Source organism: Lissotriton helveticus, chromosome 10 (genome assembly GCF_964261635.1).
Source record: "Lissotriton helveticus chromosome 10, aLisHel1.1, whole genome shotgun sequence".
Lineage (NCBI taxonomy): Eukaryota > Metazoa > Chordata > Amphibia > Caudata > Salamandridae > Lissotriton > Lissotriton helveticus.
This window is the reverse complement of record NC_136071.1, coordinates 1,193,842,917-1,193,869,938: the sequence shown is the minus strand read 5'-3', so window position 1 is coordinate 1,193,869,938 and position 27,022 is coordinate 1,193,842,917. Positions and strand designations below refer to the sequence as shown.

The 27,022-nt window shown below is 45.8% G+C and overlaps 1 protein-coding gene across 7 annotated transcripts in view; it reads right to left on the bottom strand.

Moving 5' to 3' along the window:
- The window catches only part of LOC144784933 (exocyst complex component 1-like), a 1,012,560-nt gene that overhangs the window by 955,056 nt on the left and 30,482 nt on the right, over positions 1-27,022 (bottom strand). For 5 of the 7 annotated variants that reach the window (XM_078664044.1, XM_078664043.1, XM_078664049.1 and 2 more), the window contains exons 2-3: positions 16,197-16,315; positions 16,003-16,118 (exon numbers count right to left, since the gene is read on the bottom strand). In XM_078664044.1, coding sequence (XP_078520170.1) covers positions 16,003-16,038 — 36 coding nt within the window. In that variant the 5' untranslated portion in view covers positions 16,039-16,118; positions 16,197-16,315. Of the gene's footprint in view, positions 1-16,002; positions 16,143-16,196; positions 16,316-27,022 lie in introns of all 7 variants that reach the window. The other 2 variants (XM_078664046.1, XM_078664045.1) reach the window with 1 other exon arrangement.

Sequence of the window (27,022 nt, the reverse complement as noted above, 5' to 3'; positions counted from 1 at the left end):
TCAGGGAATTATGAGTGCACTACTCATCTGTGAGCGTCTCAAGGCACTGAGGGTGGGGGGCATGGGGGGGGTCAGCAGTTCCGTATCATTCGAAGTGTATTGCTTTGTCCACTTGCGTAATCTGAACTTACGCACACAACTTACTTACACAGAAACTCCAACACTCCTCTGGAGGTAAAATGAGCTTTATTAATATTGTAGACAAAGGCAATAAGTCACTGAAGCTAGTAAATTCTTAGGCACCGAGTGAAAGGCAATAAACAATGAATACACCACAATATATATATATATATATATATATATATATATATATATATATATATATATATATATATATATATATATATATATATATATATGAAACTGTGAATACAGGTATATAAACAGTTAATGTACAAAGCACCTCACCAGATGCGTCTGCACCGGAGTATTCAACATCCATAGCCAAGCACCGCAAACACCAAGTCGGGAACCCTGTAGAGACTAGGGCACAGGAAGTAATCTCTCTGGGCACCAAAGTCGTCCCGCAAGTGCGTCCACTCCAAGACTGAGTTCCTGAGCTCCACCCCACAGACACCGCTTTTTATAGTTAAATCAACACGTGCGAGAAGCCTCTAGCAGGCGCTCTCGCCCATCTATCCATCATAGGCGCTGGCCGCATCTCTGCGTCAGATCATACAGACCTGTCCAGATTCTGTTTGGGTGCACCGAGGCAAAAGACATTCCTTTCCCTATCTCCGGTCTTGGAGAGCCTTGCACAGCGCATCCTTCCTCTGTCCTAGAGATAAGCATAGAATGCACCAAAACAAGCTGAAGGGTACAACATAACCTCACGAGATGTCTCACGCCAGCTTGTACTGGTTTACGTGAAAAACATGTTTATGTTACTGCTGAAGTGTCACTACAGGGCAAAGCAGGACAAAATGCAATGCAACAAAATGGAAGATCAGAGCATCGCATGGAATCGAGGTCAACATGTAATTTAGCTCCTGTAAAATGGCAAATGCAGTGCACGAAGAGCCAGTTCTTCAGATCTTTCCTGAAGGTGTTCAGGGAGGGGGCCCGTCTGATGCCGGTGGGGAGCTCGTTCCTGGTCTTAGCCACGATTTAGGAGAAGGATCTTCCCCCTGCTCTGCGGATGTGCGGGGTTTCAGCGAGGAGGAGGTTGGTGGAGCGGAGGTTGCGTTTGGGCACATGAAGGGTGATTCTGTCGTTGAGGTATTGGGGTCCGGTGTTATGTAGGCATTTGTAGGTGTAGGTGAGTATCTTGAAGTTGATTATTTACTTGACGGGGAGCCAATGAAGCTTGCGTAAGTGCTGGCTGATGTGTTTGTATCGAGGGACCCAAGGACGAGTCTGGCGGCGGAGTTATGTATTGTCTGGAGCTTGCGGAGTAGGGATTTGTTGATGCCCGCGTAGAGGGCGTTTCCATAGTCCAGCCTGCTGGTGATGAGTGCGTGGGTGACTGTTTTCCTTGCCTCAGGGGGATCCATTTGAAGGTCTTACGGAGGATGTGGAGGGTGTTGAAGCAGCTGGAGGTGACGGTGTTGACCTGTCGATTCATGGTGAAGGAGGAGCCGATTACGATGCCGAGGTTCTTGGCGTGGTCTGTGGGGGGTCAGGGGGCTGCCGAGGACATTGGGCCACCAGATGTTGCTCCACACCGAAGGGGTGGTTCTGAGGATGAGGACTTCTGTCTTCTCTGAGTTGAGATTTAGGCAGCTGTTCATCCAGGCTGCGACGTCCTGCATTCCTTCCTGGAAGTAGAGTCTGGTGGTGGCAGGGTCCTTGGTGAGGGAGAGGATGAGCTGGCTGTCTTTGGCATTGGAGACTCTGCTGAGACCGTGCCGTCAGACGATGGCGGCGAGAGGAGTCATGTAGACGTTGAAGAGGGTTGGGCTGAGTGATGATCCCTGTAGGACTCCGGAGTTGATTTCCATGGGTTAGGAGAGGAAGGGTGGCAGTCTGATTCTTCTGCTCCTGCCGATGAGGAATGATCTGATCCAGTCGAGGGAGGCGCTTTGTATGCCGGCGTCGTGTAGCCTAGCTGTGAGTGTGCGGTGGGAGACGGTGTAGATAGATACACACACACACACACATACATATCTGCAACTTTTGGGAAGTGTGAAGAGGGTGATCCAGCAGGAGGAAGAGAACAAATTGCATTTGCCTTTTGACCAGCTTTGCAGTACAGAAACATTGATTGTAGGGGAAGTTGGGATATGAAGACATTGAGAAACAGTACTTGGGCCATGCTTCAGGGACGAAAACAAAAACATGGAGACAAAGTGAAACCAGCATGCGTAGAAATGCGCTTATCAATGAAAAGGCAGGGAAAAAGGGTGACAATCAAGTCAACCAACAGTAAGTAAGGGGAACTACGAGACACTTTATAGGTGCCTCTTGGCAGCCACTTTCTAAGAGTTTAGCAGTGCATGAAGCTAAGTTAGACTGAACGACATGTACAGGATCACAGTACATTGAGTGGAGGTGGAGGGAGAGCCAGAATTAGAGAAAATAGGTTTTGCCCTCACACTGGCTGTTGTGAGGGCCTTGCCTTTTCCTCTCATTAAACACAGCATTATTCAGACACAAGCAGAAACGAGTAAGTGAAACTCTCAGAAGTATCAAGGAAAACGACTTTTGTTGTCTTGGAAGTGAGCAACTAAAATATGAGTTTGTCTTAGAAGGGGCTGTCGCACAACACAACGTATTGTTTTTAAACAAACATATCACTTTTAAACTGTGTAGATAACTGAATGCTTCTGAAAATGGGTAATTTCGCCTACAGAAAGAAAAAGCAATTAAGAACACCACAAAAGGTTAACCGACATTGGCAAATGTGAACTTTACAGTATCACTGTGGAAAATGAGAACATAGGTATTACAGCGTATCTGTCAACACGGTAAAAAAGTGTCCTACTTTTCTCCTTTGGATAGTGTAAACCTAGGCAGACAATCATTCATATAGGATTCTAGAAACATACCACATACATTCTATGGTGGGGTACTCTAATTGGACTGTTCTGAAAGTAAAATTATGTTTTAATAATGGGGGCTTGTATTTATTATTGTTTTGTGCTAAATTAAGCCATCATGAACACTAATAGCCAAGACAATGTGATGTGCTGGCAGTATCTAATCTTAAGTAAAGGTATGTCACTGCTGTCACCTCCTGTGACAGACAGACTTGTGTGGAAAATTCTGAGGAAGGTTAAAGAGTAGGAAGACTCGCTGAGGAGTTGGAACAGCTATCTGGTGGAGAGGGGTCTCATTTTACGTGTGTGTAATAGGGCCCATGGTCACCAAATTATGTAACTGGTGGAAAGAGATTTCTCCATCCAATAATACCTAGGCGACACCCTTACCTACTTTAACACTTCTTCACAACTGGACATGCCCGTTCGGTACTTGTGAACATTTAAAGAACTTCTTTTTTCTAAATCCTCAAAAAATAATTCATCCTGTTCTCCAAGGACAAAAAGCCATTCAACCCTAACCTGCTGAAGCACTTACACATTACTATTAATATTTGAAAAAAAAGTGCAACAGCTACTCAGTAGAGTGTCCCAGTGTTAAGGAGCAAGTCCGATCCCTACACAACAGAGACACTAAAAGGCAGAACCAAAGAGCCAGGTCTTAAGAAATCTCTTAAAGGTCAGAGGATCCCTAAAAGCAGGGAGCTGAGCTGAGAGGGCATTTCACTTCCTAGTAGCCAGATAATAGAAGAAGCTACTTCTCCATGACGACTGACATGAGGAGTAACTACCAGCAGGGAGTTGGATGACCAAAGAAACAGAGCTGGATGGTAAGGTGTGAATCTGTTGATAAATACTGAGGTCCTTTGTGGTAAAAAAAGCTCTGTGTGCCTGAACCAAATCTTTGACCCTCACACATTCTTTTATAGGCGACCAGTGAAGTTCATTTAGGCCTGGCCAAAGGTGGACTCTCTTGGGAAGGTGTAGTAAAAGCCTGGCAGCAGCATTCTATACCAGCTGTAATCTCTTAATCTCTTCAGGAGATAGGTAGGTAGGCCCCAGTACAGAGAGCATAATCCAGCCTTGAGATGATCAAGGCCTGGTTCACCGTTTTCTGCCGGGGAGGAGGAGAAGTTAGAGGAATTTTAGTGTTTTTAGCAGGCCATAGCAGGTGCCTACTACCCCCCTCTCCTCCACCAGGGAGGCGAGAGAAGCAGTAGTATAAAATTCTACCCAAGATTGCACACTACAAAGGTAGTGGGAGGTGGCAGGGACATCCTTGGGCTAATGGTCCTTGTCCCCACTAGGCGGGGACCCCAAAGAGCAGAATTTCTGTCTTTGTTAGTATTACATTGGAGGCCACTATTGCGCATCCACTGAAACAGAGAGGTCAAGCAGGTCTGGAAGTTACGCAGTGCATTAGGTGAATTTCTGTCAAGGGTGAGGAGCAATTGTGTACCATCTGCATAAGATATTGTCTGTACTCTAAAGGATTCAATTATGGGTGCCAAAGAGGTCATATCCACGTTGAAAACAATGTGGGACCTAGTGCAGACCCCTGAGGGACCACATAACCCAATGGTTTAGGTTCAGAGGCAAATGAGACCATACAGACTGACTGGGACCAGTCTGTCTGCCAAAGCAGAATCGCAGGCACCTATGGCTTTGAGGTGCTGCAGGAGTGTTGAATGTGAGACCGGGTCAAAAGCCGCAGATAGATCAAGGAGGATCAGTGCCACCAGCTTCCCTTGATCTAGCGCTAGCCTAATTGCATCGGAGACCTCCAACAGTGTGATTCCAGTGCTGAAACCCAGACAGAAGCCAGACTGGGTAGGGTGAAGATGTGCATTCTGTTCTAAAAAAGCAGAGAGCTGCTAGTTTATGAGCTTCTCTAAAATTTTGATAAATCATGGCAGCAGAGAAATGGGACGGAATTTGGCAAGGTTGGTCTTATTTGATGAGGGTTTGTTTAAAAGAGGAATCAACTTGCTTACAACCACTGGGCACTGTGCCAAATTAATTGACTGATTTATACGCTGGTTTAGAACAGGGTTGATGGCTGTACAATTGGCAGCAAGGGCTGAGCAGACTCCTCAAGTGAAATCAAGGCAAATTCCTGTAGCAATTGGCCACAAGAGGGCACTATTTCTACCTGCAGTGCCACATGGTCACTGAACCTCAGCGAGGTGGCGTTCATGAGATGTAAAGCATGTACAATGGTTTGGATTTTAGTGTTAAAGAAGTTGTACAAGTGGGTACATAAATTAAGAGAGTAAGGTATATTAAAATATGTGTCCTAGAGGTCCAGAGACAACATGTAATCGTTTCTGTTGAGGAGGTGTAACACATCTTGAATAGAGATCATGCGGAAAGATTGTTTTTTGAGGAATTTGTTTAGGTTCCTTAAATCCAAGATTGTTCTCCATTTCTTTAACTTTTTGTGAATCAGGAAGAAACAGGAGTAGAAACCTTCTCCTCTTTGGTTGAAGGGAACTCGTTCTATTGCTCCTTTTTGCAACATGTTGGTAACTTCAATCTTTAAGAGATGTAGGTGTTTTTTGAAAACGAGGCAGAGGAGGTGTTGGTGGAGGAAATGTTAGCGATTCCAAACAGTGGCCGAATTGGATTAGATTTAGAACCCATTGATCCGATATTACATCCTGCCACTGCTGAAAATAATGGGATATTTTGCCGACCACGAGGTTGGAATAGGTGGAGCGGAGGCTGACAGCTGGGAGAAGTCATTGGCGGCGACCGGTGTCCTTGCCCTGGCGTCCTGATTTCCCTCTAAGGAAGCGTTGTTTTAAGCTACCGCAGGTGGTTGGTGGTGAGTAAATTGAGGCCAGTAGTTTTTGAGTGGGGAAGAATAGGCTTGCTAGCGAAACTGTTGGTAGCCTCCTCTTTAAGATTGGTGACCTTTTCCTCGCGAGCTACGAAAAGGCTTTTTCCTGTACTGTAAGCACCTAAAGACTTCGCTGTATCTGTGTCTTTTTTAATAGCTTGCAAAGCTTCATCAACATGGCTGCCAAATAACTCTTCTCCGTTACAAGATCGATCTAGTATTTTTGTCTGTACATTAGGCCTGAATGAAGTGGCTTTCAGCCAACCTTGATGCCTCAGAAGGGCTGCTCCAGCTAATTGCCGGAAGCCAGTGAGCGCCACATCCATAGTGCAGTCTGTTATTTCTGAGGCGGACCGCTCGCCTTCTAGAAGGATTTTCTTCGCTTCCTCCTTGTCTTCTGGTGGAAGTCTATCCAAGAAAGGTGTCAAATCCAACCACATTGGCCTATTATAATGACCTAGTAAAGCCAGAGAATTTGTAAGTTGTACTGTTAAGGCTGACAGTCGAAAAACGCTTTCCAATGTGGTCAAGTCTTCTACTCTCTTTATCGGGAGGCGCAGCCAGAGGGGGTGAAGGTTTCTTAAATCGTCGCTTTGCTGTTTGCGAGATCACCAAATCTGGTTTAGGATGACCTATTAAGCACGTGAGAGAGTTATCCGGAGCTTTGTATTTTTTGTCATGCCTTGGCAACACAGGTGGAACAGTTGCTGGATTTTGCTTGATTCTCAGCCCCTCTTTCCAAATATAATCAATTATAGGCAACAACTGGACCAATTTCCTGTAAGACTCTTTAAAATCATAAAGGAAACAGTCCTGTTGATGCACGGGCATTGGTAATTCAAAACACCTAGCTGCTCTGGGGAGGAGATGGAGATGCCGGTGGAGGGATAATGTAAGAATCCCACTCATCTTGATGAATTTCACCTTCTTCTCTCTCTATTTCCTCTTCAGAGGACGACAGCTGTTGCACAGGAACAACTTGAGGAGAAAGTCGAACACTTGGAGACCCCTGTTGTAGAAAAGGGGAGCGGACCGGTGCCCTCAGAGAGGAGGCAGAGAAGGAGGAGCCTGCTGGAGAGGAGGCTCTGAAGGAATCCTCCTCTTATAGTCTGACAGCATAAATTGTTGCTCCGTCACCAGATTCGAAGGGTGGCACATCACATGCTGCTGTTGTAGTTGTTGATGTGAATAGTAATATTGATGGCCATAATAATCATCGTCATCAGAATCTTCCTGGTACTTGACATTAGGTTCAGATGGGCTTAAAGCTGCCCCAAAAAGACTATCGTCCTCAGATCCCTATTCCTCGTCATCTTCTTCCAAAAGATGGGATAGCAAAAGAGACTGCACATGACTAGGTGAAGTTAAAGCTGGTGAAATGGTATTTTCACAAATTTATGCTTTTCTTTCCTTGTCGACGAGGGCTGTTTCACGGCCAAAATCTTGATTCGTCGACAGAATCACCTCCGTTGACGAGGGCTGCTTCACGGCCAAATCTTGATTTGTCAACGGAATCGCCTTCGTCGACGATGAATCGTCGGAGACAAGGATTTTCGTTGATGCTGACAAAGTGGTTACAGTTCTCGATAAAACAGATGACACTTCTGTCGTCAATGTGGGTCGTCCCTGTAGGAAGGTGGATATCTGACTATATGGTTACCCCCACTTTTTGCCTGGTGTTTTGCTGGTTTTCGACTTAGTTGGACTGGGACCCTGCTATTCAGGGCCCCAGGCTATCGGCTTTCTCTATAAAATGGACTCCATGTACTTTAGGTACATACCAGATTGGTTACTGGGTCACCCTTTTGAGCCCCTGTATAGCGTACTCTAGGTACCCAGGGCACAGGTGCACCCTAGGCCTACCAGGGGCTGCAGCACGTATTGTGCCACCCCTGGTTAGCCTTCCAAACTGACACCACAGGTCTGTTCTTACAGCCTGGGTAAGGTGGTGTAATCACCCCTTACTCAGATATAGTATATCTATATCTACCTTATATATAGACACATAGTAACCTATAAGTCACTCTTATGGCAGGCCTGGAGGCAGAGTGCTTCGTTTTATGTGGGAGGGTGCCCTAGCATGAGCTGAGCCCCTCTGAAGCTTTCGGAACCATCTCCTTATAGCTGTTCTATGATATAGCCATACCATATACTCTTAAGTGCATTATAATCCTTGCGGTTAATGCTAACTTTGGTTTGGCTTTATCAAAAACATGTGGTGTAAGGTGTCAAACACTTTGGAATACTACCCCCCTCCCCGCCAATTCTGGCGGTGGGGGTAGCATTCCACCCTTCGAGAGGGAGAAGACATGTAGTTACTGTTAAACCCGGTTAAAGTTCAACAAAGACCCAGCATCACAAAATGGATGCTGCTGCCACAGACACGAGCCTGCCCTCCTGCTGCTGGACGAAACTCCGGCAGGGGATGCCTGGACAATAGGTTTCCTGTCCAGCGAGGCGCTAGCACCTCCCCAGACAGGCTTTAGTGTATTGGGGCAGGGAGGGCTGCATTCTGTGAATGCTTTCCAGACACTGCCTGGGGCACACAAGGTGCTCCATGCATTTCCCAGTTCAAACCGGTTGCTGGGGCACTCAGCCCCAGCTCTGGCGTGAAACTGGACAAAGGGGAAGGGGTGTAAGCACCCCCTCCCCAGGTCTACCCAAAGGAGGGACCTTAGAGTTAGTCCAACCCCTAAACTTACTATAAGTATAGAACCCCAGTCCCTAGGACTTTAGATTACCCTAGACGAAACTCTGCAACATATATCTTGGACCTTCGACATTCCATATTGACTGGAAGAAATCTCCCTTGTGGTCAAGGAGTGACCACCCTGTTCAAACAGGCACCAACAGCATCTTTGCCGGTCTGCATTTTCGAGGCTCCCGCCGGATCCTGAAGAATCTGCGACACAGGACATGGACTTCCAGACATCTCTGATGCTGACTTGCGCTCTCAGCGAAGCTGAGACCTGTGGCGGACACAAGAGACGTGGGACCGTAACTCCTGGACATCCTGCAGTTTGCTACCTGCATCGACTTCCCGAGGTATCCCGGAGTTGTGCATTGGGGTGCTTGAAGCCCCAGCCCCGAGCACCTTTTGCACCGAAGCTCAGAGGCCCATACTCCACAAGTGTCCCGTGTGCCCGCTTTGTGCATTTCAGCTCGACACGTCTTCGCAGTTCCTAGTCCGTTGGCTAGTGAGCCCCCAAGAAGGCCAATCCTTGATTTACGTTGCTTCCCTGGTTGCTCCAGGCTTGCTCCAACTTCTCCCCAAAAGAGAAGTTCCTCAGACCTTGCTGGTCTGCACTGAAGCAAATCTCGACATCCTGCGTGGATTGCATTTGCCAAGGCTTGTTGGGTCCAATCCGGATACCGACACGCAGTCAACTACATCCTTTGTGGGACAGCTCGAATCCAGCTCCTGGTCATCGTCAACGCCTCCTGGTCCCCGTGGCTGAAGAGACAAGCTTCACCTTTTCACCTGAAATCACCCAACATCTGGTGGCATTTTCCTATCGCCATCCTGGTCACTGGCTAGTGGCCCAGACTCTGTCTCCTCTGCTTTCAGGTTCTTCACATCTCCGATCCACCCTTGGATCCACCCGGACACTTTTCCTCTGGTCGCCTGCAGCACTTCTTCCCAGCTCTCCACTGGAATTGACGACGAAACCCGACACAAAAAGGCACCTATGCACCCGTCTTCCCTGGGTGAGGTAACACAAGTAATCCGGTGCTACAGTGGGTCTTGACTCTCGAAGTGTCCTAGTTTAAAAGGGTTCCATCGTAGTTAACCTAGAAGTGTCCTTAAATTGTAAATTTGTAACTTGTTTGTTTCCCATAGAGAGTAAATGGTAACCTGCGGCTGTGTTTAGACACTGCACGCGTCTCCCGTGGGCCTCCTACATCCTAACCTTTGGTTGTTCCTAGAAGCCCCAGCGATTCTACGGGCCCCAGGCCTGCTTTCTAACCCTCACGTGGTTCTTATACCACTATTTTAGTATATGGTTTGTGAAGCCCCTAGGGCATAACGTATACGGTGCAACTTATCGTATGCTAATTAAGTTCCTTGTATTGTACTTTTACCTCTGACCTCATAAAGAGTGCAGAGGGGTTGTGTTTAGAATAAATACATATATATTTGATATATACCTTGTGTGGTGTGCTTTCATTTGGTACTCAAGGGATTATAAATGGTAAAACAACTTGCTTAACTCGTCTCCAAGTCTTAGCCTGAAGGCTGCTCTCCACATCTACCACTAGGATAGCTTTCTATAGGGTTGACTTTATAACCTACCATCAATAAGGGTCGATTGGACTGGTGCAAGGTGCGCACTAGAATAGTGGACATCATATACCAGGCCAACTTCTCACAGTCCCGTCGACAGGGTCGACAACGATGGTGAAATCAAGGTCCCTGTCGACGATTGATGTGTCACCGACAGATGGACTGTCATCGAGAAATGGCCTTTCGACGACGGCTATGATTATGAGGAGACAATTTGCTTTGCCCACGGGATTGGAGCCTCACCTGTCGACGATGACATCGTCGACAAAGACATCGACACTGAAGAAAGGTGATGGTAGTGACTGTAGACACGATCGATGTGAGCAAAACCACATCAGGAGAGGATTTTCTCGTCGATGGAGGTGTCGTCGACGAGCTGTCCATCGGTGGAGCTGAGGTAGGCTTCTTAAAGGTATGCTTCAGTTTCATAGGAGTAGACGATTCTGAAGCTGGCTTTTTAGCATACAAAAACTTATTTTCTTGGTGGGAAGCTTTGCTAACAGACCCAGCCTGATTCTGAAAGGATTCAGATGACTTTTTTGACGCTTTCTTCGGAGGCTGCGAAGATGTACAAGCAGGGTCATCTAAAGGTCTTTTTGAGGCGTTTTGGAGGAGGACTGGAAAGAAGTATCACTCTCCTCATCAGAGACCACTGTGTCCCTGTTCTTAAGCCACAAAAGAAGCCTTCCTTCCCTATCTTTCAAAGTCTTTGTAGAGAAAGTCCGACTTACCTTGCAATCCTTAGGCTTGTGTTCAGGATAAAGGCAGTAAAGGCAGTCCTTGTGTGGATCATCAATGTGTAGTCTTTTCTTCCTGCAAGTACCACAGTCTCTGAAAAGACCTTTTTAGGTATATCTGACATGATGGGCGTCAGTTTAAATCACCTCAAAACAGATATACAGGATTGGTACTATATCTGACTGGAAAAAACACTCCAAAATAGAGAAAGAGAAGAAAACTGAGCAGAGCTCATTGGAGACTCCCTTAGCACGACGTGCGTTAGAAAATCTGAGGAACTGGAGCTTCTCTCAGGAAGGTTCTACAGGATGGTGTCTATTGATTGGCTGGTTCTAAGTTTAGTCCCGCTTTTTGTTTTACAAAAGGACAGGGATATGTTACAAAAGTTTTAAGGCCTAGGGCCTTATATGCTATGTCTAATAGGACATTACTTTTAATAATACCGGGGGCTCCCACCTCGATGACGGAGAATGATTCACGCATGTGAATCTATGAAAGTTCCATTACTGGAGTAAGTCACCCCTATGGTAAGCCCTTCAGTCCTGAGGGCAGGGATCTTGGTTACAGGTGTGAGGCTATCCCTGCATGAGCAGGGCACCCCTACAAACCCTAGAGTCGATTCTCCAGGGTTTGTTAAGTGCTGTCAGCCATTTTAAGGTATATAGTGGACATGAGTCATTACGAGATGTCTAATTAAATAATGGCTGCACCGAACATGGTCATGTTTGGTATCAAACATGTTGGAATCATACCCCAACACTGATTCCAGTGCTTAAAGTATGATCCCAGGTACTGGGGGATCTTTAGCGGACCCCTCCCTGTAATCCTTGTAACTGCCTTTCAGGGTCTGCCAGCAAGCTAGAGTCGCTACCGACCACCGACACGATTCTGCCCTCCTGCTGCTGAGCCAAGCTCGAGCAAGGGAAGGTAGAACATTAGGTTTCCTATCACAGGGAGGTGTGACCATGTCCCACACAGGACTTGGTGTATTGGGCTGCGGTGGGGCGCTTTCCAGCACCATCAGACTGCTTTGAAAGGCACATTTGGTGCCCTCCTTGCATACTCTTGTTTTAGCCAATTCAGGAACCCTTGGGTCCCGCTCTGGCACGAAACTGGACAAAGGACAGGGAAATATCCTCCCCTCTGTCCAGACCCTTCTCTGGGGGGACCCAGAGTCAATCCAACCCTTTCCCTAGGAGGCTTAAGGGCTCCTGTGTGGGTGAGTCCTCTGATTCATCGTGGAACAACACTCACCTCCAAAACCAAAACACTCTTCGACCGTCTGGACACTTGGACTTCATTGGATTTTGACTGGAACCAAGACTGCATCACAGAAGACTCCTGCTGACCCTGGTCACACTGTTCTTTAAGTCTTCCTGCGTCGTCTGTGTCTGTGCTTCATCCAGGCTCTCCAGAAGGTCAGTGGACATCAAGGACATCTAAAGTAATCTCCCTTGGAGTGAAGGAGTCACTCCCCTGCATCTGCAGGAACCGCAACAAAGGTGACTGGTCTGCTGGTCCTGTTGTTTTAGAAACTTCCTGAGGCCCAGCAATACAGGTGGTGGTTCTGACTAGAGACCTGACCTGTCGTCTTTGCAATTGAGGACAGTATCCCTTGTTGGAGCCATAAGGACCAAACCCCGGTGCACCGCATTGACTTGCCGTTGCCACTGCTTGCTTGCTCTGCACTCCAGAGATTTTAAGGCTACAAGAAGCTCCAGCCTCCAGCACATCATCCCTTGAAGATCAGCATCCTCACTGCATCCTCTGCACCGAGGGTCTCCATTTTTGGTGAACTGCCAGAGTTCATCTTGCGTCCTATGAAGGGTCTTCTTTTGCTTCAGTGGACTCCCCTGCTTGCTCTGGTGGTAAAACAAACTGCTTTAGACTTCTTTAAGATAACCCTGAAGGCTGCTCTCCACTGCTACCACTTTGAGAGCTTTCTATGGTTAGTAAAGACCACTAAAATTACCATAAGAGTTGTCTGGATTAATGAAAGATGCATAACTCCAGAGTGTGCACCATATACTAAGTCAGCCTCCTACAACCACCAACACCACTTCATCCACCAGTGCACAAGTCCTACAAAAAGAAGTGGGGCACTAACCAAGTTAGGCAATATGTGAGTGCTATCACAGCGTATGACATCGCACGTGACATCAAAACCTCTTGACCTCACAGGAAGTGATGTCACATCATATTCTAAGACCTCACATATATTAAGCAGGCCTATCATGAGTACATTTGAAGGCATTACAATATTTAACAAATTAGATTTTGCATAGGAGTTGTGCCAAAAAAGTGACGCAACCCCAGGGCAACATCTAGGCCTCCATAAATACATGTATTTATTAAAACTCTGCCAGAAAGAAATTGGCATCAAAGAGAAATGTGGGAGTATATCCGATTTTGCTTAATTGGTTTCGATTTTAAAATATCGAATAGCACCTGCTGCACAGATCTTTATGTACCCTGTAAATCTCAGGAAATAATAATGATGAGATAACTCTGGAGGTTAATGCTCTTGCTGGAGAGACAGGTGTTTTGTTTAGTCGCAGTTGTGAATCAAAATAGCACAGAGGGTTAATCTATATCCTGCAAAGAACATTATGTGACATACAGAGGACAGATTTTTTTTTAATGTAGAGGGGTAAGTACATTATTGCATTTAACACAGAGATCCTTTAGTTACTTGCAGTTCATAAATTGTAATCCTCATAATATAGCATAGTGAACTATGAAGGAAAGGACATGGGACTCCTACACCTTGTAACCCTCACTATCGTATGTAACACATCCTGTAAATTAATTTACACACATTTAATTTATTGTCAATGTATAATGTGTATAAGTGATATTAAAGCGCTCCTACACCCTGGATTGGATTGAGTAGAGCTATAAAAGAAATAAGACAAACAACTGGTATTTAAATTAATATTTGTGTAAATATTAGGAAAGACCAACACATCTGACACAACGTAACGCAAGATGTGTACTTAGACTATGTGTGATGCAAATTGTTCTCATGTTCCAGGGCGAGGTTCAACTGGTCAAAATAAACATTTCAACAAAACATTAGCCTTTGAGTGGCTGAATTGTGCAGTGTGAAACAGTCAAATAAGGTAGGGTCCAAGATGAGGAAGGACAGGATGCAGACAGCAATCAACAATCTACCTCTCTTCCTTTGTCCTGGAAGTACACTCTGCAGGCAGCCATGGCGGCGAGGACGAGGTGTGAAACAATTCCTGAATCTTTTGCAGGACAACTAAAGGGAAGGTCACAATCATGGCCCGACTGGCCATAGCGGGCACCGGGCAATCCCCTGGTGCGCCGCACAGGTGGGGGTCGGTTTTGGACCCCTGGGGGCCGTTTTTGCTACGGGGCCGTTTTTGAAGCATAGCTGCAAAATCGGCCCTGTAACAAAATCGGCCGAAAACCGGCCCCGGCAAAGAGCTCGGCGGCACATCCAACACCCCCCCACCCCCCCATCCACGAGTGGGGAAGGAGGGGGGATGGGGGATGGGCGGCCGAGCATTTTGCCAGGGCCGGTTGTGGTTCCAGTCTGGCCCTGGTCACAATTCAAGCGCAGGGCCATTGGCACTTCAAAGCTTTGACGTGCCAATGGCCCTGCGACTGACAGAAGAGTGTGTGGATATTCTTTTGTCCCCTCGTTCCCCCGCTACAAAATCTGGGGGTGGGGGGGATATGTTCTTACACTTCTTGCGCCTATGAGCACCATGGCAGTAAATTGCAACTGCACGGCCCTCAAAAACAGAAAGACAAGTAAAATAGAACAAGAAGGGGGAGTGGTGGGGGGACAACAGTTCAGGAGTGGGAGGGGGGAGAAGAAAGTACAGGTGAGCACCAGGAGTAGTGAGGGCCGAGGGGGAAAGGCCAACCTTGAATCAGATAAGTATGGGTGCGGGAAGCTACTGAGGTTTTTTTTGGGGGGGTGGAGAGGGAGTGAAAGGCTGAACATGGGGGGAGAGGGGTGTAATGCAGAAAATTATGATCCACGAGAAGAAGCACAAGAGGAAGGAAAGACACTGAGGGGCCCATTAGGATGGCGGGCGGATTGCCCCCGCCAGGCTGACGGTAGGCACCGCTGGCCTGGCAGGGGCAATCCGCCCACCATCCTCACCTAAATGACCCCCCACCATATTAGTATGGCGGGGGGGACCGCGGCGGACGGAAAGACCGTCCGCTGCTTTTCCGTCCCGGTCGCCTTGCGACAAGGGCGGAAAAAGTCTAATATGGCTGGCGGTGTCTAATAGACACCGCCAGCCATATTAGCATGGGCTGTTTTAGATGCCTTTCCGTGGCGGCGATGCGGCCACGGAAAGGCATGCGGTCTTCACTTTGGGGGCCCCGTGTGGGCCCCCATAATGAAGTAGAGGTGGGGGTGCACACGGGGGGTACCTGTGGTTCCCCCCTGCATTTGCATAAACAAAGCGGTGCCTGCCGCTTTGTTTATGCAAATGCATACATGCATTTTTAGCATTGTGGCAGGCGGTGCTGAGAGCACCGACTGCCACAATGCTAAAAATGCAGGATGCGCCCGCCACAGTGGCGGGCGCATCCTAATACCCCCCACGGGACCCCCGCCCTTATGGCGGGCGGTCCCAATGACCAATAGGCCCCCTGAGTATGAAGCAAGCAAATGAGTGACAAGAAAGCCAACCAACTGTAAGCAATGGGCTGACCGAAAGCCCAAAGCAAGTACTGGTGCTGCTCACAATAAGGCTTCGACAGCAGATATCTAGAAGCAGTCTGCAGGCGAGATCCAACAAGGGCCCCACCTAAGAGAAGAACCAATTCCGCAGAAGAGAACTATGCGAGGCCGCAGAACACGCCCAATCCTCTTACACTAAGAAGTTCTAATGGGCAAATATAAATGTAATTATTCGTAATCTGCTCCAAAGCTGTGCTAAATGTCCTGCTGTAAAGTAATCCATGTATGCGCAGCAGAAAATCCTGGGAGGAGGGGGCATTCTTTTGGGGGCATCCACTGTGTGCAACACAAAAATAAGCAGCAAACGTTTCTTGGCCACCATTTTTGGTACAGAAATAAGAAGTGCTTCTGCAAATTTTCAAAATTCATACTCAAATGCCTGTTTTTTCACTCATCTCCTCTCGTTTGTCTGAGAAATAAACTTTACCTTCTGTGGCATCGTGGCACATCTGGGAGACGACATGAGTGCTTTTGGGAGTGGGTTCTAGTCTTGTACCTGCAGCCAGTCTCTCAGCACCTTTTTCCTACTCCACTGACCGCGCTCTGCGGAGAGGAGAAAAGATGGCACTAAGTTATTGGAAAATGGTCATGCTACCTCGATTTTTAAACTATTTTTCTAACCTGCTCATAATTCTCCCTCTGTCGTTCTTTCGCACGCGACACAGTCTGCAGGGTGACTTAATCTTGAGGTAATGGCCACCGCCGGGTGGCATTAGAAATATCCAAACACAAACCACCATCTGGTGAAAAGAAACAAGAAGACCAGAGTGAGAACAATCTCCACACTTGCAAATTAATTGCTATAACAAGATCATTGACAAATAACCCGCCTATCTGATACATGAGCACCAGCGTGAGAAATATCCCAAAACAAACCATTCCCCGGTACATGAAGAAACAAGGACCCATGGGAAACATCTGAAAGCAAACCAGCGGTCAGATGCAAGACAGAAGATACATGAGAACATACAGTGAAAAATATTCAAACACAACTCAACGTTCTGCGACAGGAAGAGCACTTTGAGAAATATCCAAACACAAACCACTTCCCTGCTGCATTAGGACCACTGTTGGACCGGAGACCTTTTGGTTTGGTTTTCCCCATCTTTTTGCCTTCAATCCTCCTGCGGCCTTGGATTTTGCTGGCTTTAGGACTCTGGACACTCTAACAAGGGCTAAAGTGCGGGTGCCCTCTCCTCTAAACATGGTAGAATTGGCCTAGACCCAAATGCCCTATGTAATTTACTTCCAAGTCTCCAGTAAAGTGGTACTACATATACCCATGGCCTATAAATGAAACGCTACTAGTGGGCCTGCAACACTGATTGTAACATCCACTTAAGTAGCCTTTTAAACATGTCTCAGGGCTGCCGTTGCCGGCCGTGTGTGCAGTTTTAAACTGCCATTTTGACATGCCAAAATAAACCTTGTGCCAGGCATAAACCTTCCTTTTTAATAGATATAAGTCACGTCTAGGGTTGGCACTTCACAGCCAGAGGAGGGCAGGGTGCAGTGTAAATATTATGCAAAGTTAATCAAAACCATAGCATATGTTAAAATAATTTAGCATATATATCTACCTTGACGAGTTATATAAACCTGTTAAAATTAAAGCATATCTTAAAAAAGTATTGCATATATCTGCCTCAGCAAAATACATAAAACCAACTCATATTTATACAGTCAGTGTCTGTGAGCAAGGCACGCAGTCCTTCAGTTTTTGGCAGCTAGAATTAAAAATGTTGTAAAATAACAATTCAAAGTAATTTTCATTGGATTAAAGCATGTGATGAACAGTGCAGTGCATTTAAAGAGTTGGACATGTACTTTTAAGTTTTACATGTCCTGGTGTGAAAAATATAACTTTTTTTCACTACTTTAAGGCCTGCTTCTCCCATTGAATAACACTGGGTTACCTAATTACCTTTAATACGTGATGACATTCCTACCTACTACCAGTAGAAAGTAGAGACTAGACTCAACATTTAATTTAATACTCTCTTTAATGGTAAAGTCGGATTTCAAGTCACAATTCTGACAATGCTACTTTTAGAAAGTTTGAATTTTCTCATCCTAACCATTTAGTGTCTGCAGCCTGAATCCTGGGTCATATGACTAGGTGTAGCTGGCAGTTGGTTTTTGTGTATTGCTCTGACAGTGAGACAAAAGGGGAATGGGTGTTGGCAGGATGGGCCATCTCTGACTTGAAAGGAGGGCAGGGTTGTCACCTACCACGCTTGCACATTATAAAGCCTCTGCCTCAGGGCACTAACATAGGGTTTGACACTAGTCTTTTGTGCAGCAGACAAGCTGGGGCCAGGGCAGGGAAGCAGGATTCCAAGCACCTCTGGGGTGGAACCCTCTTGAAACTTCTTCCACTTGAAAGTTGGCATAAAGTATAACTACTGGATCCTCAGACCAAGCTCTTCAGTACACTTCTTGACCTGCGACTCAGACTCAGAAGGACTGCTGTACTGCTCTGCTGCAAGAAGTGCTACTCTGCTGCCTGAGTAAGAAGGACATGACCTGCATCTTGAACCCAGGACCACCAGAGTGACACCAAGGGCCAGTGGGCTGGACTCCTGATCAGAGACTCTATACCAGAAAAGGTTCCAACTCGCTTGAACCCTGCACCTGGACTCTGCCTGCTGTGAGTCATAACCCCATCAAGTGGTACCCTTTCTGTCCCAGTCCCTTGGAAGCGGGATAGAGGTGCCTTGCCAGCCCATCTTTGGTCTTCACCAAATCAGATACGAAGCAAAGTGAAGCCCACCAAAGCCTCGCTGCACATCTACAAGCTTCATCGGAACAGACGCAGAGCAAAGGGAAGTCTCGCCACACAGCTACCAGCCTCAAAGGAATCGACGCAAAGTGAGGCAAAGCCTTGCCGCCCAGCTGTCAGCCTCATCAGAACCAACGCGACTCAATGCAAAGCTTTGCAAAATCTCGCTGCACAGCAACTTCTGAACTGACATAGCGTGACACAACCAGATGCGGGACCTGAAATAAAAACAGCCCTCACAGCCCCTTGGAACAAATGCCGGACGGCCTGAATCCTCGAAAATGACACCCCGCAGACAATGCACCAGGATTTAAGGTACTTTGTTCAGCAGGCTTAACATGGTCCCTGTATCTGGACAGCATTTAATCAAGGTCGGCCTGAACTTGTGACTTTGACCCTGTCGGGTGCAGGCAGATAACCACAGTATTGAGGGGAAGAAGTGTGGCGCCGCGGCCAGGGCGACTGACACTGGACGCTGAGGCTCACAGCTCGATCCCCGGCTCCGGTGGCAGGGGTCTGCTCAGCACCATGTGACTCTGGGCAATAGCTTTCTTAATCTTCCCAACGGCCCCCAGCACCGGGATGCCTACGGGTAACTGTGCGCTTTACAAATACTGGATTTACATTTATTTTAAATTTTTACTGAAATCTGTGAACTTGCGCATCTTCGGTTCTACTAATTAGATTTTTGTCATTTTAGTCTCGAATAATTTATTAAATTGTAATATATTTTTCTAAATTTGCGTGGTACTTCTTGTGTTGTATTTTCACTTTTTACTGTTTGAAGTGCTGCATAAATACTCTACACATTGACTCCAAGGTGAGCTTGACTGCTTTGTGCCAAGCTACCAGAGGGTTAAGCATAGGTTAATTTGGAGTTTGCTTGTGTTTCACCCTGACAAATATGGTGGTTGCTGTTTCAGTAGGGGTGCACCCCTCCCAACCAGTAACCCAGTTTCGTACAACCACCATGAGAAACATCTGAAACCAAACCATTAGTTAGGTACAGGAAGACTCACAGTAAGAAAACTTCAAACAACTCACTCATGTGGTGGAAGGCAGCTGTGAGCTAATATCCCGATGCAAATCACCCATATAAATTAATAGAAGATGTATAAAGCATGTATCTGCACTGTGTCCTAGAGCCATAAAAACAAGCAGTGAGGAAAGTGAGAATAGCCCTAATGGGGAGAGAAGACGTGTTTTGAGAAGTTTACAGAAAGAGTAAGAGTTTAACTGGGATCTCAGTGGTTGGGGAAACCTATTCCATATGTTGGCAGTGATCTTTCCAAAGGCATAGCCTCTTGTTGATGTTTAAAACTTAGGATAAACAGAAGGTTGGCCTTTGCTGAGCACAAAAATCAAGTAGGTAGGCAGAGGTTGAATAATATTTGTAAATAGGTTGGAGCCTGGCCATGAAGTTATTTATGACAGACATAGAACCTTGAAAACAATGTTTATAGAGTGGAAACCAAGTTAGTGATTTAAGAAGAGGCAACATTCTTGAATGGCGGTTCAATACAAGCACAAATCTAGCCATATAATTTGGATGAAAACAGAAGTTTGATAGATAGGAAGCTCGAGAGACCTAGAGGCAATGAATTACAGTAATCTAGGGGACGATTACGAGTGCCTGAAATATAGATTTGCAGCATTTAAAAGCAGAACCTAAAGAACCTTGCAGAGGATCCTTAACAGTACATACCACTGTTAGTATACTGACGTAAGCGGCAAAAAAGGTGTGTGTGTGTGCGTGTATATATATATATATATACTACTGTGGGAGCATCACTGAATGTTTGGCGCGTTCCTGTCACTGCACAGTCGCCCACCCAGACTGCAAGTACCAGCATGCATCTGTCCGTGGAGGTGTTAGCGCGGTGAGTACACCTTTATTTGGAAGAGGGGTGTGGAGAGCATTTAAGTAGGGAGGGAACAAACATCAGTTGTACCCTGTTTTGACCCCTTGACACATCGTGGAAACCGAGAAACCGGCACGGATATGGGCAACTTAATGCTGAAACGCGTATGCCACTGCGTTTCATGGACTGCCAACACCACGCATTGTAATCAGCAATAAAGCCGTGAACTATCCCGGAGTGTGTTGTGCCTCTTTCCTTTTGGAAGCAGGTGTGGTTTGATATATATATATATATATATGTATATATATATATTTATATACACATATATACACAACAGGATAAGGACCTGCTTTTTCCGCCCCATTACCCCTTGAAACTAAACAACAAGGAACAATACAACAACGTTGTTAAAATCTTCCCGCTATGCAAGTGGTAGTCTCTACAGTGCGGTGCGAGGACAGGCCTCTAGCCCCCGACTCATCGTCCACCTCTAGGGGGGGAGGAAAAGGGCCATGGTCAATGCCCCTGTGTTGAATTCCAAATTTATTTTGCGTCACATATCTGAAAAATTATTAGTGTTCCTTTGCATTTAACAGGGAACGACTCCAACCACCCTCCATCAATAAAACAACTGTCCGGATGGTGACAGTGATATGGCTGGAGGTCTGCTTCCTACTCCCCACTCTCTTCTTGCCAGTCAGTGCCTGACATCTGTGCCTGAGTTTAGTCCCTCTGGTCCAGATCTGTCTCCGATAGCTGCAGTGTGCCATCCATGCCGACCCTGATACGTCCCGGGCCACTTGTTCCATTCGTGTGCTGGCGTCTATTTTGTGATCTCCTGTCCCTCGGGGGCGCCCGAGTTCTCCTCTTGCCTTGAGTTTCTCAATGGGAGCATCCCACTCTCTGAATATCCTCAGGCATCTAGCCACTCACTGGCCTCTGTTGCTGAGAAACAAACAGAGCTCTCCCCTCATTCTCGACCCTGAACTTGGCCGGGGAAAGGAGACTGTATTTTAGGTTTAAGTCTCTCAAGACAGCGTTTAACCACCAGAACTGATGTTCGTTGATCTTGTACCCGCTGGGAATAGTCTGGGTAGATTGATATCTAGTGTCCTTTGAATTCTATAGGTCCTCCTTTGCGTAACATTTGTAAAATAGCATCACGGTCCCGGTAGTTAAGGAATCGAGGAATAATCACTCTGGGTGGTGCTCCTGGTCTGGGTGGAGGCCCAAGTGATCTATGAACGCCAATGGAAATGTTATAGTGCATGGTTAGAAGGATGAGACGGAACTCGGATGTACAAACGATGGCAGCTACTGGGCAAAAGTAAATCTCATGAAATGTATGTGGGATAGCCGCCTATGAAAAACACAGAAGGGTATTTGAAGCGTTTTTGGGGGGGACTCCCTAACCTGCCTATACGGCGCTAGAGAGGGCAGTTGTATGCCAGGTCATACTCGGGCTTTGCGAGAGCGGCTTTAATCTGTGTAGTGCCAGGGACTCTATTCCAGTACCAGCCCCACATGGTGGATCCAGAGGGGAGGTATGTCATTCTGCACGGTAGATTGGATGGTAAAGAGATTTATATTATTAATGTGTATGCCCTCAATGATGATTGCCCAATCGTTTTTTATTAACATATTGCAGAAGGCAGCCCCCTATATGGGAGCATCAGTGTTAATTGCAGGGAATGTTAATTGTGTTTTGAACGGTGATATGAACCGGGAGCGCCCCCAAGCATCGCACTAAACCCTGAATGACAGACCCTTTGGGACTGTATAGATGGTATGCATTTGGCGGATGTGTGGTGAAAGAGCCATCAGACGGTGCGTCAATTTTCCTGCTATTCTTCAGCCTACAGTACTTTTAGTCAGCTAGACTATTGGTTCCTATCGGCGGAGTTGGGACCTGCGGTAAAGGGAATAACTTATTTACCCAGGTATTTATCCGATCACTCACCGGTACTGTTAAACCTGAGCAGGACAGGGACCAACCCTGCTATTCCCCTGTGGAGGCTTAGAGCTGAAGCCCTAATGGACCCCCCATTTGCGGCGATATTGCAGAAATCTCTAGAGCAATATTTTGAAGACAACTGGAGGTCCGCCTCGACGCGAACTCTTGAGTAGGAAGCCTTGAAAGTAGTAATTAGGGGGGGATGCATAAAAACAACATATGGGATTCGTCAACAACTTGAAAGAGACATAGCGAAAGGGGAGAAGAAACTGGGAAACCTGGAAAGGGATCTCACGGGAGCCTCCCATAAGATCGAGGAATGGCGGGAAGCACAAGAAAATTTATTAACAGACTTACATAGACTAGAAAAATATGTGTACTCCACGGGCCGACAAAGACTACACATGGAGGACGGATAAAACAGGAGCCCTGTTAGTCCGTTTGATTAGGCGAGAGTCAGACACTACCCCTAGAGTGCAACTTAAGGACATGAATGGGGACATAGCATGCTGCAGTAGTGGCTGTTGTAGCGGACCACCTACAGAGCAAGAGAGAATTCACAGTTACCTAGACTCAACAGAGCTGCCACAACTAGAAGAAGTGGCTGGGGAGACCCTAAACAGTCCAATTCACAAAGAGGAGGTTATCCTGGCTATTCAAAGATTAAATACAGCTAAGAGCCCGGGGGGCGATGGGCTGCTGGTGGAGTTCTATCAGACGTACGCTCAGTAGTTAGCGGACCATCTGGTGGAGGTCTATCAAGATGCACTGACGAAAGGTGTACTTCCACCCACTGTGAGAGAGGACCTGGTGGCCATGATACCCAAATCAGGCAGGGACCCTCAGTCAGCTCTTATAGACCTATAACATTACTTAATATAGATGCTATAATACTTAATGGGGTCATGGGGGCTAAGTTGCTGCATGTGGTCCCCTATTTTGTTCACCCGGATCAGGCGGGCTTTGTTCCCATACGTAAGACCACCCATAATTTGAGGAGGTTGGCACATGTCTGGCATTCCCCGAGCCTGCTGGAAGATTACAACGCTCTTGCATTACTAGATATAGAACAGGCCTTTGATTCTGTGGAGTGGCCCTATCTGTGGCAGGTCATTTGGAAAATAGGGGCTCAGGGAGTTTCTTAAATGGGTACAGCTGCTTTACCAGGCTCTTTTAGCACAGATTAGAGTATGGACCTTAGTGTCCAGACAGATCAAACTGTGCAGGGGTACGCAACAGGGATGCCCGCTCTCTCTGCTACTGTTCGCAATGGCCATGGAGCTGTTGGCTGTGGCCTTGCATAGGAGGCTGGTAGAGTGGGGGGTTCGGTTGGGTGACACTAACCATGTGGTGTCCCTGTATGCTGATGACACCTTGGTTTACCTCCGTCAGCCTGAGAGATCGGTGTCATTACCGCTTGCGGAGTTGAGAGCATTTGGTGAGGCGTCTGCCCGCCAGATTAATCAGGCAAAATCCAAACTAATCCCCACTGGGAAGCTGGCTGGTGAACTCCAGACACAGTTCCCTAGTGTTGAACTACCATGGGTGGGTGGGGGGGAGAGATATCTGGGTATACTGCTAGCAAACTCACCATCTAGGTACTTGGATCTCAACATTGGCAGAGTGATTGAGAGTCTGCCAGGCTCTGTTAGGTTCTGGCTGGACTTGCCATTAACTCTCACGGGCCGAGTTGCTATAATCAAAATGATCATACTTCCTAGATGCTTGTACACTATACAACACTCACTTTATCTTATTCCCTACTCATATTTTCGAACCCATGACCAACTTATCACTGACCTTTTATGGGGTAACAAATGGAAACTTTTAAGGCTAACGACACTGCAGAGGACATGGAACCGGGGAGGACTGGAGGTTCTTTGCATAGAGTTATATTACATGGCATCCCAACTACAGCATGCGGTGCATTGGATGGACACGGACGATAATAGGGAACTGAATCTCTTTGCGGGTACACATGACGGATACTCACTACCAACATTATGAATGCTTGGGAGACGAGTCCCCCAGCATCCATATATTATACGTCATGAGGCAGAGATCTGGGAATTGGTTCGAAGGGTGATCCAAAGTGCGCCATATGCGCCTGATACGCATCTGTGGGCACAACGACCCTTTGCCCGTATAGCGGACTCTATGTCCATTAGGAGGTGGAAGGAGGGGGGCTGCCACACTCTGGAAGATCTCTATAAGAATGGTAACATTTTGGCACGTGACGAAGCAACCGAGGCCTTTAACTCACACTTCTGATACCAGGCCACTCATAATGAGGGCCTTAGTGTGCCATATCCCCTTTTTCATTGTTAGGATCTAAATCACTAGCCATATTAGTACTGGTTTAATCAAAACGTCTTCATTGAGAGCCCTGGCGGAGGTACTGCTTCTCCATCACAGTTTCCTCTGCAGTACATACAATACACATCTTCCCCTTTAGCAATTACACAACAATAAAATAAAAACAGAATATTTACATATGTACACACATTATAAGTGTAACTAAAGCATATAAATCCTGGCTGTAATTAACCACAAACAAAAAATATTCTAATCTCTTAGGTTTCAGAATCATTCTGCCAAACCTTTTCACCAGACACTGATGTTGATTGTGCTCCTTCACAATGGATCAAGGGTGAGGACTGCACCACTTCACTTCAACCATCTTCTACTGCAATTTCCTCATAGGGCTGGTCTTCTACCAACCAACCATAACTACATAATGTAGTTTCACATTCCAGAAAGCTATTCTTATTTTTGGACAACCATTCCATGTCCCACACCTTGCAAACACTGAAAAGAGAAAAATTACACAATATCCTTTAAACCCCCAAAGGTTTTGTGGACTTACACTAATTTACCTTTCCTTTCTTTAACACCTTTCCTCACTCTGAGCCTCCTCCCATTTTTAGCTTCATCTCACTTCTTCCATGTTTGGCATCATATCTCAATTTATACGCTGCTTGCGTTCAGGCAATTTTCCTCCTGATCTCTTCTGGTAACTATTTCATTATTTAAGATTTAGGCATCCACCATAGGCTATATTTGGTAGTTGGCATCCTGCCCTTCATAAATATAATAGGGTTATGTTATGTGACATCAAATGGAATAATTCTGCATGCCCATACCATCAGCATCACCTCCTTACTTTAATCTATTATTCTTGGCCTACTGGACCCCAAGGCCTTCTAGGAGTACTTAAGGCACATAAAGGTAAACATAACATGCCTTTTGTCTTGTTACATTTGACACAGTTCATTATTTTCCTTTATACGTTCTTATCCAGCCCTGGCCACCAAGTCCTGGTGTGGCATTGGATTTCATGATGCCCAGGTGTCCCTCTTGACAAATATCCAGAATTCTTTTCTGCAAACTCTCTGGGGATGCTACTCTACCATGTCTCATCAAAAGCTTTTCCAAAATAAATCATTTCCTCACCTCCAAAGAAACTTGGAATTCCTTATAAAGATCTTCCTTCATAGGCCAAACGTTAAAATGTGAAGAAAGCCAAAATGGGTTGCAAGTCTAAGACAGTCTGTCCTAAATTTAGAACATCATTACTCCTTGGACTCTCCCGATAACTTCAATATCTGTAAAACTCCTGAAAAATTAATCGCGTTTACGAATAGAAAAAAACTCTAGGGACAGGTATTATAAGTACATGTTACCAAAGAAGTAGACAACCCACTTACGGGACGCATGACACAATAACTTATCATTCCCGTATTTATCTTCTTTGGTAAATGATTATAAAGGCAGGACATTTTAAAATTTAGAACTGGTTTTAATCCTTTTTATTCTTGTGAAAGATGGCTATGTTTCGAAATTAAAATGTCAGTGTTTGTAAATGCAGGTTGGAGATGAAATATACTAACTTCAATAGTCTATTGGACTATTTTTTATGGAGTGACAGAATTTGAAACCTATTTAGCAAAACGTGGCACGCTGAATCATCGAGAAGCCATGACATTTCTGTTTCGTGTGAAGTTCTTTGATGTGGTGTGTGCAATATAGTGTTTTTTTATTGTTGATCAAGGCGAAAATCTATAAAATTTTAATGAGTTGAAAGACATATTTTTCAAATTGTAGGTTATTTTAGTGTTGTATGATTGAGGGAAGACCTTTGTTTAAATGCTAACGATTATATGCATTTTTTTTTAATTGAATGCGTCTTACTTAATCTTCATGTGTGTTTAATGGACAACGGTCTAATTAAACACAGTTTTTTAAATCTGAAAATCATAGAGAACCTTTCTTTCATACACCTAATCACCGCCAACTTATCTCCTTCCAGGTCATCTTTCTAGCCCTCCTCACTAAAATCCGGTGTTCTTCCTTATTCCACAATCCTGTCCACAGATCAATTACAATCATCCAACCCATTAATAGATATCCTCTTGATAGGTAGTGGCATGCGGCTACCCTATTTCTCACTCCATATATTGTATATAATGCACCTCGTAACTGAAATAAAACAACTGATAGGACATGCATGCTAAACAAGAAGCATTATACATTCATGCTAAGGGCTTATGATCACACTGCAAGAGCAGAGGTGCTCCCCAAACAAACTGGCAGAAATGCTCCAAGCCCCAAAGGTATGCTATCATTTGTTAATTTGTGAAACTCAGTATTAACCCTTCAATGTCCATTCAAACTTCACTTTGAATTTCAATGGTTGTCTAGTGTTATGTTTTCTGTGCCTTTTTTTTTTAAACAAACTTTACGTAGAATTTAGCCAGGTTCAGCCAAGTTGGAGATCACCCTTGTTTTTTGCACAGGTGCCTCATTGAGGCTTTGACCTACTCCAGTTCGAGCTTAATTCCTTTGCTGC